General features: G+C 35.7%; 1 protein-coding gene across 2 annotated transcripts in view; it reads right to left on the bottom strand.

Annotated features, from left to right (window-relative positions):
* The window catches only part of LOC101591658 (UDP-glucuronosyltransferase 2B31-like), a 15,727-nt gene extending 6,867 nt beyond the window's left edge, over nt 1–8,860 (bottom strand). Inside the window, exons 1-3 of one of the 2 annotated variants that reach the window (XM_012513210.2) lie at nt 8,845–8,860; nt 5,394–6,101; nt 2,741–2,889 (exon numbers count right to left, since the gene is read on the bottom strand). In XM_012513210.2, the coding sequence (XP_012368664.1) occupies nt 2,741–2,889; nt 5,394–6,101; nt 8,845–8,860 (873 nt within the window). Of the gene's footprint in view, nt 1–2,740; nt 2,890–5,393; nt 6,142–8,844 lie in introns of those variants that run through there. The other variant, XM_012513208.2, reaches the window with a different exon arrangement.
* Nucleotides 8,861–12,971: the final 4,111 nt, after the last annotated feature.

The following is a 12,971-nucleotide window of genomic DNA, read 5'->3' as shown; positions in this document are numbered from 1 at the left end:
GTTTGAACTCAGATCCTTGCATTTGCCAGTCAAGCACTTATCCTACTGAGCCATCTCCCCGGCCCCTTTGTCTTTATTTCTAACCAAATTTTTACATGCATACTTCGATGTTAATAAATAATTTTTAGCTTGACATGTAGTTTACTATGTGTGTTTGATTTTATTATAAATTTCTATTCATGTTGGTATAGTGAAATTTGATTATCTTGTGTGAATAATTTAGATTTATTCTAAGATTTCAAAAATTATTCAAAACTTTAAATATTAATGAAATGATGAATTTTATCTCCATATTTTGTAAAAGTCATATTTTTATTGAAAAGGCAGAATTTCGTAAGCAGACAAACTTCATAATACTTGATTTGGACAAAAGTGTACCATTTATGATGCACTGGGATCAGGCCTCAGCAATGCCACTAGAATGCCAATTATTTCTTTATTCTTCTCATATTATGTATTTTCCACTTTAAATAACCCTCTCTTTTAGAAATTAGGAATTCTTTCTTATATAAGCACAACCTCTATTGAACTTTAAATAATATTTCCTCAGTTTTAGGATTCAGCGAAATATCCCTAAAGAGTCTAAGCAATTTGAATTCAAAATGTATATTAGACTTTATTGATTTAAACAATTGAAAAAGTTTGGGTGCTATTAAGAATATAGAAAAAAGAAAACTTCTACAAGTGACTTGTAATAAAGAGTAAGCAATTATTTTTATGAAAATATGCCCTAAATATTAGATGTTAATTTTAAATTCATTTTTTTCTATTCTTCCTCAAGTAGTTATACTATCCTACATGTAGACTGATTTCTATTATAATTCAACTCTCAAGGCTGTTTTCAGACATTAATGGTCTAGGCTCCAAAGAATCTTTAATGCAGTTCCAATGAGCTTGAGTGAACCACAAAACATCTGCAGCAGTAGAGGATCTCCTGCCTCTGTACTCTGAAGTGTAAAAGAGAACTTTCTTGTGAGTGATAACAAATGGTGGGATGAAAGCAAGGAAATGCTGCTTTTGCTTACAGTCTTATAAAGCTTCAACTTTACTGTTTTGGGAGGCACAATAACTCCAGGCCTCCAATACTATTGCAAGTGAATCTTTTTCTAAATCCTGGGAATCTGCCACATTATGACTCCACGCCATACAGCCCTTAATGGTCACCTGAGTGCCTCTGACCTATAAAATTCTCTTGGTGCATCAGCGTCATTAGTGACGCTGAGTTCCTCCTCCCCTACCTCTGATGAGCTAGGTTCCTAGTTCTTACCCCGCCCATTTTCCATAAGTCTCTTGCTATGCCCCGGAGGTGGGACTTGCTCTCATAGCCTGGTTGCCTAGTTACTTGTAGCTTTTACCCTCCGATGTCATTTCCCTATGCCTCCACTATATATACCCAGCACCTCCCCTAAATAAATGAGACTTGATCGGAATCCTGTCTTGTCTCTATTTCTCTGTCTCCTGTCCTTTGTCCCCTCCTCAGTTCCCCACTCCTCTCCCAGGTGACCTTCATTGACTGATCCGCTGGTTCAGGACATACTGCATAGAAATGATCTTTATTCAAATGCACAGAACTTTAAAAAAACTTGAACACTTACGTTAAAATTTCAACATTTCATCATCTTCTTACATATTGTTAAATATTTATTTGGTACACGGTCTAGCTACAAAAATCGGATGCGTAGTGATTCTCCTGTCTCAGCTTCCCCAGTGCAGTTATTCCAGGTATACTCCGTTATATCTGGTCTCTCTGACTGGCATGATGGGCCCCAGGTACTGAGACCAGCATGGCATGCGGTACTGGGGATCAACCCAGGTCCTAGCACTTGCCAGGATAGGTGATTAAAACTTCCAGCTATCTCCTCATCCCAACATCATCTTCTTAGTAGTTGAATTCATGAATTATCTACTTTGTTTCTAATAGTCTAAAACTTTCAGTGCATAGTATTTAAACAGAATAATGTGTTTTGTCTTGTGTTAGTTTACACTTAGGATTTCATTTACACTTAGAATTTCTGCTCTCTATGATTTTGCTTGAGAATAACATTTAATTCTGGATTCCAGTTCCTATTGGATGAGATTATATGACAAATCTGAACATATTAGATAATTAATAGAATTAATGACAGCATAATTGGCAATAACATCAATAATGATCTAGATCTTGACCTAGCTCATTAATAAAGTAGTAAAACACGTTTAAGAGTTTCTTGTGTTTTTACTATGTTTCTCCTAATTCATTGCAAGCTTGCTGGCCTTCTTATATGGGTAAGTAATTGCCATCTGATTGGAAATCTTAGTCTAAGTACTATTATCTTTCAATAGAAGTCTTACCACTTCTTAAATATGCCCACTCCATTGTCTTTCCCCTCCACATTTGAAAACAGTAATTGAATAGAGAAAAAAAATCTATTTCTTTTTGTATTATGCAATTCTAATTTCAAGTTTCTTGACCTGGATTGTTGTTTAACTATCTAATACCTAACTTAGATACATTTTATTCTTTGGATTATCTAGTAAAAATCTTTTACACATAATAAGCATCTTCATCTGATTTGGCAATCTTATTGAAATATCAATAGATGTGATAATAGAGGAACATGAGTTTTTTCCTGAGAGGACATTTTTTGTTATTTCTCAAATATCTCATTTTTAACAAAAACTCTGAATAATGCATATTTATTGTCCTTCAAAATGAAAAGCCAAACATTAAACCAAACCAAACCAAACCAGCTATTTTTACCTTAGGCAAAGGTTTGGCAGGTTTGCTGTGAAGACCACCAACAAAGTCCGTATTTGGCAAGGTTGGGCGAGGAAATTCCAAATCCCAGTAGGATCGAATGAGCCACATTTCTGCTTTTGCCATAGTCTGACGTAATGTTGTGGGTTTATCTAAATTAAGAAAGAAACCATGTAGAAGGAAATGAAATGAGAGAAAGAGAGAGAGAGACATAAACAGAGAGACAAGAAGAGATTAAAAAAAAACAGAAAGAAAGAAAGAAAGAAGAAAGAAAGAAAGAAAGAAAGAAAGAAAGAAAGAAAGAAAGAAAGAAAAAAGAAAGAAAGAAAACCAGAAAATAGGATGTGCATTATAAAGAGCCAGTTATCAAATTAGTATGTCCTATGTTTTGAAAGGCACTGAACTATTTCAATCAATGTTAGAAGAAATGATGTGCAATCATCTCTTCATTCAATGTTAAATATATTAATTTATAGAAAATGTAAAGCACATATATGTCTGTTTATTATGTATGTTTAATTCATATGTGTCTGTGAAGTATAGAAGGCTCAACTACATTTCTGATTTGTCCTCTATCTATACCTAATATTAGTCATTATATAAGACCTTAGAGATTTAATCATGAAATAATTTGCTTTGTAAAATGGGAAAATAGCAGATTAAGTACTTAGTATTCATTCATTCATTTATTCATTCATTCATTCACTTAGTGGTGACATAAATCATAATCTGGACCCAGCACTTGCCAGGCAGGTGCTTATACAACTATGCTATATCCTTGGACATAAATATTAGTTTAAATTACAAAAAACAATACTATCTCTTTTACTGAATAATCCTACAATTATTATGAGATATATTTCTTGGGATTTTTCAGTCTACTTTCAGTAATTTAGCACCTTGATTCCTAGTCTTCCAAGAAAACTCTCAATGTTTTAATTACAGTTAAAATTCTGGTATTATTAATATTTTTGTTCACTTTAAAATATTTATTACATACACATACTTGTATCTGCGACCAAGAAAACTTTCTGGAAATTGTAAAAATAGAGGTGTCCATTCTCCATAGCTTTGACTCTTATTTTTTTAATTGTATTTTTAAGAAAGGAGCTACAGGGTATTCAGGGTCTCACTACCAGATCGGACTCATAGTGATCCACTTTTGACTGCTATTTTAATGAAGAAAAATAACTTAAAAATATAATCTAATGTCTTGGTTATTTTTCTCTCATTGCTGGGACAAAATACCTGACATCCAAGATTAAGGAAAGAAAGGTTTATTAGCTTGCAAATTGTGGAGGTTTCAGTCATATTCAGCTGTCCATAGTTAACTGCTTAAAGAAAATCTAAGTAAGCCAGACTTGCACATGGAAGAAGACAGCAGTTCATGGAGGCAGAAAACAGCAAAAAAAGTGGAGGAGCAGTGGCAACAATGGCAGCAGACAGCAAGTCTCTACTCCTTATATTGCCTTCAGGATATACACTCCAGGGAGTGTGTAGCACTCACACTCATAATCCCAGGAGTATTCAGATTCATAATCAAAGCCTTGGATCATGAATTAATTATAAACTCTATAGCCATGCCCCATGATTGTGTGAGGCTTTTGGGAAACAAATACACACAAAAACTAATATCTAATTAGATTTATGTTCCCATTTATAAAATATTTTGTGTCTTTACACAAGATAATTAGTAACTACCTAATGAAGGAATGAGAAATCATTAGACATAGAGTAGTACATGTTTCAGTTGTGGAGAAAAACCAGATTGTGGAAAATATTTTAATTTTATGTAATACAACTGATAGCTGAAGGAAATACTGTTCAATGATTAATAGATAGTTGTACTACTTTTTAATCTGCATTTCAGCTTCCCAAAATAAAGGGAGGTTTCCAATGTCTTTTAATAAAATGTAAAAAGATACAGAAAAATGGATATCTAATTGATTAAAGAACATCTAAGTAAGGGCTGGAAGATAGTTCATAGGACTAAACACCTGCTTAAACAAGCTTATGAACTAGGATTTGAATTTTTTGGCATCACATGCCTGGCTAGCCCCTCCCTGGTGCATACTGAGCCAGCCATCAAGACTGGGCCAGGTAGCCATGCCAGTAATCCCAGCACTGGGAGGCTGAAAGCAGGAGAATCACTATTAGCTCTAGCTGAGTAGTGAGACCCTGTATTAAATACATTTTTTTAAAAAAGAAAGCCTAAGTATCACAATTTCTAGTTGTATGGGGACTGTAATGTGGGGAAATTTTTAGTTTTTAAGACTAGGAAAGATATGGGCTGGCCAAATAGCTCAGCAGATTAAAAAGCCTGCAAGCAGGCACCTGGGGCTATGGATTTGATTAGATTATGCAGGGTTTGGTCTTGCAAACAAGGAGATTTATGTCTACTCAGAATATCAACCATTGCTGTTCCTCCCCAGAGGAAGTAAAGGGGTGCAGCTGTTCCCCTGTTCCTCTTCAAGCCTGCTGTGACCTCTAACTCGTCTTAGTAATGAAGATTTTCAACAGTAGCTATGAGAATGAAAGTTTTATGCCTAATTTCCTCATTTGAGTGATAAAAGATGCATCCCTTATTACCTACCCATGAGCTCACTTCAAGTCTACAGCAATAGACTTCACAAGAGCAATAGAAAATATGACTTACCTAAAACTTCACTGTAAAATTGATCCCATTTCTTTTCATTAAATGTCTGAAACCAAAAGTCAAAATATAGCAAGTATATCATGTTTTTTACTCTCTCCATGAAAGTCATCTGACCACTTAATCTTGACATAATAATAGGTACATAAGAAGGAGGAAATAGAAGCCCTGCACAGTACTTTTCATACGTGTATCCAGGGTAAAAGCGGAATGTATACACGAAAGGAATTTTCAGAAGCTCGTCCAGCAGTTCACCACCAGCAAATATGGGATCTGCAAGAAAGATGTCAAACTTTGATTCTTGTAATTTTGTCAGAAGTTTCTTGTTTAAAACTGCGTCTTTACAAATGCTTTGACAGATATCAGAACCTTCCCAGAAGAATTTCTGTAATAGTGAAAAGTCTTGACTGTAGATATCCTTTGGAACTTTAAAAATGATGTTGTCAACCAACTGCCTGAAAAATATCTTCAGTCCTTCAGCAGTGACAGATGTAGGAAAAGTTTCAAATTTTATACCAGATGGATGATTTTGATCAATAAAAACAGAAGATGAAGGTCTGAGAACTGTCACTTCATGTCCCCTCTGTACAAGTTCAAACAGTATTACCTTTGCATTCACCCAGTGGCTGAAATCCATTTGCCACACCAGCACCTTGCCACATTTTGCAGTGTTAAAGTAACAACATAGCTGTAGCAACAGCAGCAGAAGAGCTCTCAGCATCCTGGACATCCTGGTGAATACAACTGCATCCTTTTAGATGTGTTGTATTCTGTCCTTACTCAAGATACTTGCTAAGATCCATGTAAAGAAAGCAAAAAGTTAAAGTGTAACTGCTATTAGTTAATAAATACATTAAATGACATATCAGTGAATGAACTGTGAGAGCAAATAAAAAACTCAAACCTAGATTGTGGCACATATTGCAAAGCACTTGGGGTGTTCTGGGGAACCACAGATCCAGTCCTAGCCCAGGTCCTGTGAGTGTGTAGAAGAGCTTATGGCTACACTGCACCAACGGGATCACCCAGTCCAAGCCCAAGACTTTTCCACCCCCTTGGGAGCACCCCAACACTCTGCAGTACCCCATCCCACACAGCCTACCGAATGAGAATTTCTGCCACATTCTGGGGACCCACAGATCCAGCCCTAGCCCAGGCCCTTGAGTGTGTGGGAGAGCTTCTTCTCCACCCTACTCTAACTTGTTCCCTCCAGACTCAGCTCAGGCCTGGCACACAGGCCTGGGGTGAAATCCTGCAGCTGCAATCCCTGCAGAGAGAGTAGGGGAAAGAACAACCCAGCTAGCCCACGAGCAGAACATCATTCCAGAAGGGCACAACAAGTTCACTTCCAAGGGCAACAGCAGGAAGGAGCTGAGCAGAGCAGCCAGGCACAAAGGGCTAAATCCAAACTTTGTAGACCTGCACCTGAATTTCATTAGGTGCTAAGGTTATAACTTCACCAAAACTCTACAACAAAAGGCAAAAGACAGTGCTACACAAAATAACAATGAGAAGGAGCAAAATGCGATCTCAGACACCAAGCCCACCCATAACAAGTGCAGGGGACACTAACACAGAATAACTTGGGAATCATACAGCTAAAATCAATGAATCAAGAGCTTCTGAAATAAAGAAACAACTTCAGAAAAGTATAGAGGAACTCAGATTGAAATGAAAAAAGAAATCCCTGAATTAATAACATCTGCAGTAAAGAATCAAATGCAGAAACATATGGAGGAAACACAAAACTCACACAGCACAACCGCAGAAGGCACTAGATCAGCTCAAGTGTATGAATTAATAGTGTCAATAGTAAATAAGCAGCAGCAGAAAGTTATAGAGGAACTCAGAGTAAAATTCTGTTCTACTAGCTCAGCTCAAAAGTATAAATTAATAGCATCGATAGTAATTAAGCAACAGCAGAAAGTTATAGAGGAACTCTGAGCGGAATTCTTTTCTGAAATAAAAAAAGATTTCTCTGAACTCGTAGCATCTGAAGTAAGGAATCAACTACAGAAACATAGGGAGGAAACCTAATTTGGAAAAAAAAAACACTTCAGTAAATGAATTAGTAACTCCTTCTAAAGAAGACATTGATAAAAAAAAATTAGAGGAGATTAGAAAAATGACGGATTCTTTGAATGAGCAGTACAGGAAAGAAATAGGTTGCATGAAGCAGAGTCAAAGAGATACAGAGAAACTTAAAATCTCATTCACAAGCTTGCAAAACCATTTGAGTGAAGGTGAAGACAGAGTTTCAGATCTTGAAATCACTGGTGCAGCTAGTGAAAAGGGAAAAGATCTCTCTCTCTCTCTCTCTCTCTCTCTCTCTCTCTCTCTTTTGGGGGGCTGGCTCAGAATGCCTTCAGGGCATGTTTGGCTGGCTGGAGCTGTGGGAAGAAAAGACCTCTTAAAAACAACTAGGATGCAGGAAAAAATAATTCATCATTTGCAAGATGATGCAAAGATGAAAAATGTGAGACAAATAGGTATCAATAAGAAAGAAGGAGTCTATACAAATGGCATTAAAAATAAATATGGCCAGAAGGAAAGAAGAAAACTTCCCAAATATGAGGAAACAATCTGGCATTCAGGTAACCGAACCATACAGAGCACCAAGAAAACTCAACCCAATAAAAACACACTGAGACATACAATAATCAAGATCCCAGACATCCAGCACAAGAACAATATACTGAAAGCCTTTTGAGAAAAGAAGCAGATCACATTCAAAAGAAAACCCATCAATATTATGGCAGACTACACTTCACGAACCAGGAAGGGAAGAAGAGTGTGGAGCAGAGCACTTTAAGTCCTCTATGAAAACAAATTCCAGCCCAGACTACTATACCCTGAAAAACTCTTTTTCAAGTTTGATGGAGAAGTGAAATACTTCCATGATAAAGAACAACTAAAGAACTTCATGCTGACAAAGCCAACCCTACATAGGCTCCTGAAAAATGTTCAAGAGAGGGACTAAAATGATCAGAACTGCACGAATGAGATCAGAAGCAACCAACTAAATAGGGCAAATAAACACAGGAAAAATAGGAGTAAACCACAACAGGTAAATAACATGTCAATCGTAAGTCAATACATCTCAATTATTACCATCAATGTAAGTGGACTCAATTCACCAACTAAGAGAAATGGACTGGCACAGTGGATTAGGAAAGAAAATCCAACAATAGGCTGTATTTAAGAAACACATTTAGCTCAAGAAGATATTCATAGTCTGAAAGTCAAAGGATGGAAAACAATACTACACACCCCAGCACCTCAGAAATAAGCAGGGGTAACAATCCTATTCTCAGACAGTATCAATTTCTAACCAAAATTATCAAGAGAAATTAAGAAGGCCACTATATACTGATTAGGGAAAAAATTCAAGAGCAAGAGGTAACACTTGTAAATATATATGCGCCAAACATGGGAGAACCCAACTATATAAGACAATTCTTAATGGACATGAAAAGTCCAATATCCAATACCACAATCTTAACAGGAGATCTTAGCACCCCCTTATCCCAAAAATATAGGTCAAGCAGGCAAAAAATTATCAAAGAAATAACAGAACAGAACCAGAGTTTGCAACAAATGAACTTGTTGGACATATACAGAGCGTTCCACACAACCACAGCTGAATATACTTTTTTTCAGCTGCACATGGATCATTTTCTAAGATAGACCACATAGTGGGCCATAGGTCATGCTTAAATATATGTAAGAAAACAGAAATTATCCCAGGAATATTATCTGTACACAGTGCAATGAAACTGGAAATAAATGACAAAAGAAACCAGAAAAAATATCCTAAATACATAGAAATTAAACAACTACATACTCAGCAAGCAATGGGTCACAGAAGAAATTAAACAAGAAATTCAACAATATCTACAATTCAATGAAAATTCAAATTCAAGCACAAATTATCAGAATTTACGGGATATGATGAAAGCAGTTCTCAGAGGGAAATTCATAACTGTGAACTCACAAATTAGGAAAGGAGAACGGGAACAAATAAATACCCTAATGCTGCCCCTTCAACAATTGCAAAAGGAACAGCAAACCAAACCCAGAGCTCAAAGATGGGAAGAACTCATAAAGATCAGATAAGAAATTAATTCATTTGAGATGAAGGAAACATTTCAAAGAATTAATGAAGCAAAAAGCTGGTACCTTGAAAGATTAAAAAAAATCAACAAGCCTCTACCTAACCTCATCAAAAAGAGGAAAGAGAAAATTCAAATACAAGCAATAAGGAATGAAAAGATTGTAAGTACCAAAGAAACAATGAAAATTCAGAAGATTTTAAATTGCTACTTTGAGAAGCTTTATTCTCACAGAAGAGAATACATAGAAGGAATGGACAGATTCCTAAAAAGGTGCAAATTACCCAAACTGAATCGACAAGATATAAGCACTCTCAGTATCCCAATAACAGCTAATTAAATATGAGATGTAATTTAAAAAAAAACAAACTTACTGACAAAAAAAATCCAGGTCCAGATGGATTTCCAACTGAATTCTACAAGAAATTATAGAAGATGTAGTCCCTATACACCTCAAACTCTTCAATGAAATTAAAAAGGAAGCCATCTTCCCAAAATTATTCCTGGGGGCAAGTATTATACTGATAACAAAATCAGGGAATGACACAAGTAAAAAAGAGAACTACAGGGCAATCTCCCTCATGAACATAGAAGCCAAAATCCTCAATTAAATCCTAGCAAATAAAATACAGGAAATCATTAAGAAGATCATACACCATGACCAGGTAGGATTCAACCCAGGGATGCAAGGATGGTTCAATATTCAAAAATCTATGAATGTAATACACTATCAATAGAATGAAATCTAAAAACCACATGATCAATCCAATTGATGAATAATTGGCATTTGACAAAGTCCAACACTCCCAAAAGTGTTGTGCAAAGTCCTACAGAAAAATTGAAATTTCCTACTTCAATCTAGTAAAAGCCATTTATGAAAACCCAAGGGCTAACATAATTCTAAATGGTGAAAACCTGAAATTCTCTACTCTTAGATCTGGTACAAGACAAGGATATCTTTTATCACCACTCCTATACAATATAGTTCTGCAATCAATAGCTAGAGACATTAGACAAGATAAAGAAATAAAAGGAATAAGAATAGGTAAAGATGAAGTTAAATTATTATTTGCAGATGACATGATTCTTTACTTGGAAGAACAAAAAAATCCGCCAGGAAGCTACTAGAATTAATACAGGTATTTAGTAGCATAGGAGTATACAAAGTCAATACACAAAAGTCAATATCATTCCTCTACACAGACATCAAACACACTGAGAGGGAAATTATAGAACAAATACCTTTTACAGTAGCACCAAGGACAATGAAATACCTTGGAATTAATTTAATTAAAAACGTCAAGATCTTTTCAAGGAAAATTACAGTACTCTTAAGAGATCGTAGAGAATTTCAGAAAATGGATAGATATTCCATGCTCCTGGATAGAAAGAACCAACATTGTGAAGATGGCCAAACGCCCAAAATTGCTGTACAGATTTAATGCAATCCCTATCAAACTACCACCAGCATGCCTCACAGAGCTAGAGAAATCGTTACAAAAATTTATTTGGAACCAGAAAAGACCTAGAATAGCAAATACAATCCTGGGCAATAAAGACAAGGTAGGATACATTACAATTCCTTACTTGAAATTATCCTACAAGGCTACTGTGATAAAAATCAGATAAAATCAGTATGTTATTGGCACCAAAAAAGACCTGAGGATCAATAGAATGGATTAGAAGACACTGAATCCTGAAAGAACATACTCAGCCAACATATCTTTGATAAAGGAGCCAAACATATTCACTGGAAGAAAGAGAGCTTCTTTAACAACTGATGCTGGAAAAACTGGCTCTCTCCATGCTGAAAATTAAAACATCACCCAGGTCTATCACCATGCAGTAAGCTAAAGTCAAAATGGATTAAAGATCTAAATATTAAAACGGAGACACTAAATCTCCTGGAAGAGAAAATAGGAGGAACTCTTGAAGGCATTAGGGTAGGCAAAGATTTCATGAACAAAAGTCAAAGTGCACGGGTAACATTCTAAAGAATTAACACCTGGAACCTGCTCATATTGAGAAATTTTTGCACGTTAACAAAAGACACCAACAAAGTGAAAAGATAACCTACAAATTTGAAAAAAAAATATGACAAATAAGTACTCAGACAAAGGTCTTCTCTCTAGAATTTATAAAAAACTAAAAAACACTAGGGCTACAAAATTTGAAGACCCAGTCCCAAAATGGGCATCTAAGATGAACACACACTTCTCAGAAGATGAAATTAAAGAAGTGAATAGATATACGAAAAAATGCTCCACATCACTAGCCATCCATGAAATGCAAATTAAAAAAACTTTGAGATATCATCTCACCCCAGAAATAATGACTATCACAAACAAATCAGCCAACCACAAATGTTGTAGAGGCTTTGGGGAAAAAGGAATCTTTTTCCACTTCTGCTGGGAATGTAGACTGGTGAAAACATTATGGAAATCACTGTGGAGACTTCTTAGAAATCTTGGAGTGGAAATACCATTTAAACAAGCTATTCTTCTACTGGGAATTTTCTTGGAGGATCTGAAAACATCATATCATAGTGATATACATGTGCTTCTGCTTAGAGAAGCCCAATTTGTGGTAGCTAAATCTTGGAAACAACCAAGATGCCCAGCACCTGAGGAATGGATGAAATATATGTGGTATTTTTATGCAATGGAGTGCTACTCAGCTATAAAGAATGATAAACTCGAAGTCTTTATATTATAGTGGATGTCACTTGAAGATATAATCATAGGTGAAACAAGACACATGTGTAAATATCATATAGTTTCCTTAGTATAAGAACTCAAAAGAAGAAATACAAATAGGTATAAAACCACTAAAAGGAAAGCAAGAACTTGAGGACTAAATAATTAAGAGAGGGAAAGGAGGAGAGCTAGGAAACATGACATTGACAAGCCATACAATTATATGTAGAAGATGGGTAAGGCAATGATCCTGAGAATCTTCAGAAAATTTTTGAATCCAGCAGTTAATTAGAATGATTCTCATGTTGACTAACTATACATACTGACAGCTGTGAACTAAGCAACTGCACTGAAGATGGCAATTTGTAATAGTAGGTTCATGCTCGGAGTGCCTGTCATTCTGGTCTTCTGAATATGGGGTGCTTGTCATGACATGCCAGTTGCTGCCATGCTGTCTCTCAGGTAGATGATTGCTCAAAAAGAAGGGGGTGATGAATGAAGGCAGGAGACAAGAAAAATTATGTTTCAGGACTGTCCTACTACAAGGTTGTATATGATTAGATTTCTGAACTTATGTGTAAATATATGAATTATATAATTCTTTATGCCTATTTTTAAAATCTATTTTAATTTCTTTAAAAGTCTTTTATCATATTCTGTAGAGACTTAAAATTCAGCACATCAATACTTGATGAAAAATACCTGTTCCATGTTATGCCTAAGATGTTTGATATTCAGACAGATAGTGAGGTTAAGCTTAACAGCCTAGGTTG

This window comes from Octodon degus, unplaced genomic scaffold, assembly GCF_000260255.1.
Source record: "Octodon degus isolate 3935 unplaced genomic scaffold, OctDeg1.0 scaffold00365, whole genome shotgun sequence".
NCBI lineage: Eukaryota > Metazoa > Chordata > Mammalia > Rodentia > Octodontidae > Octodon > Octodon degus.
This window is presented reverse-complemented; position numbering and strand designations above follow the sequence as displayed.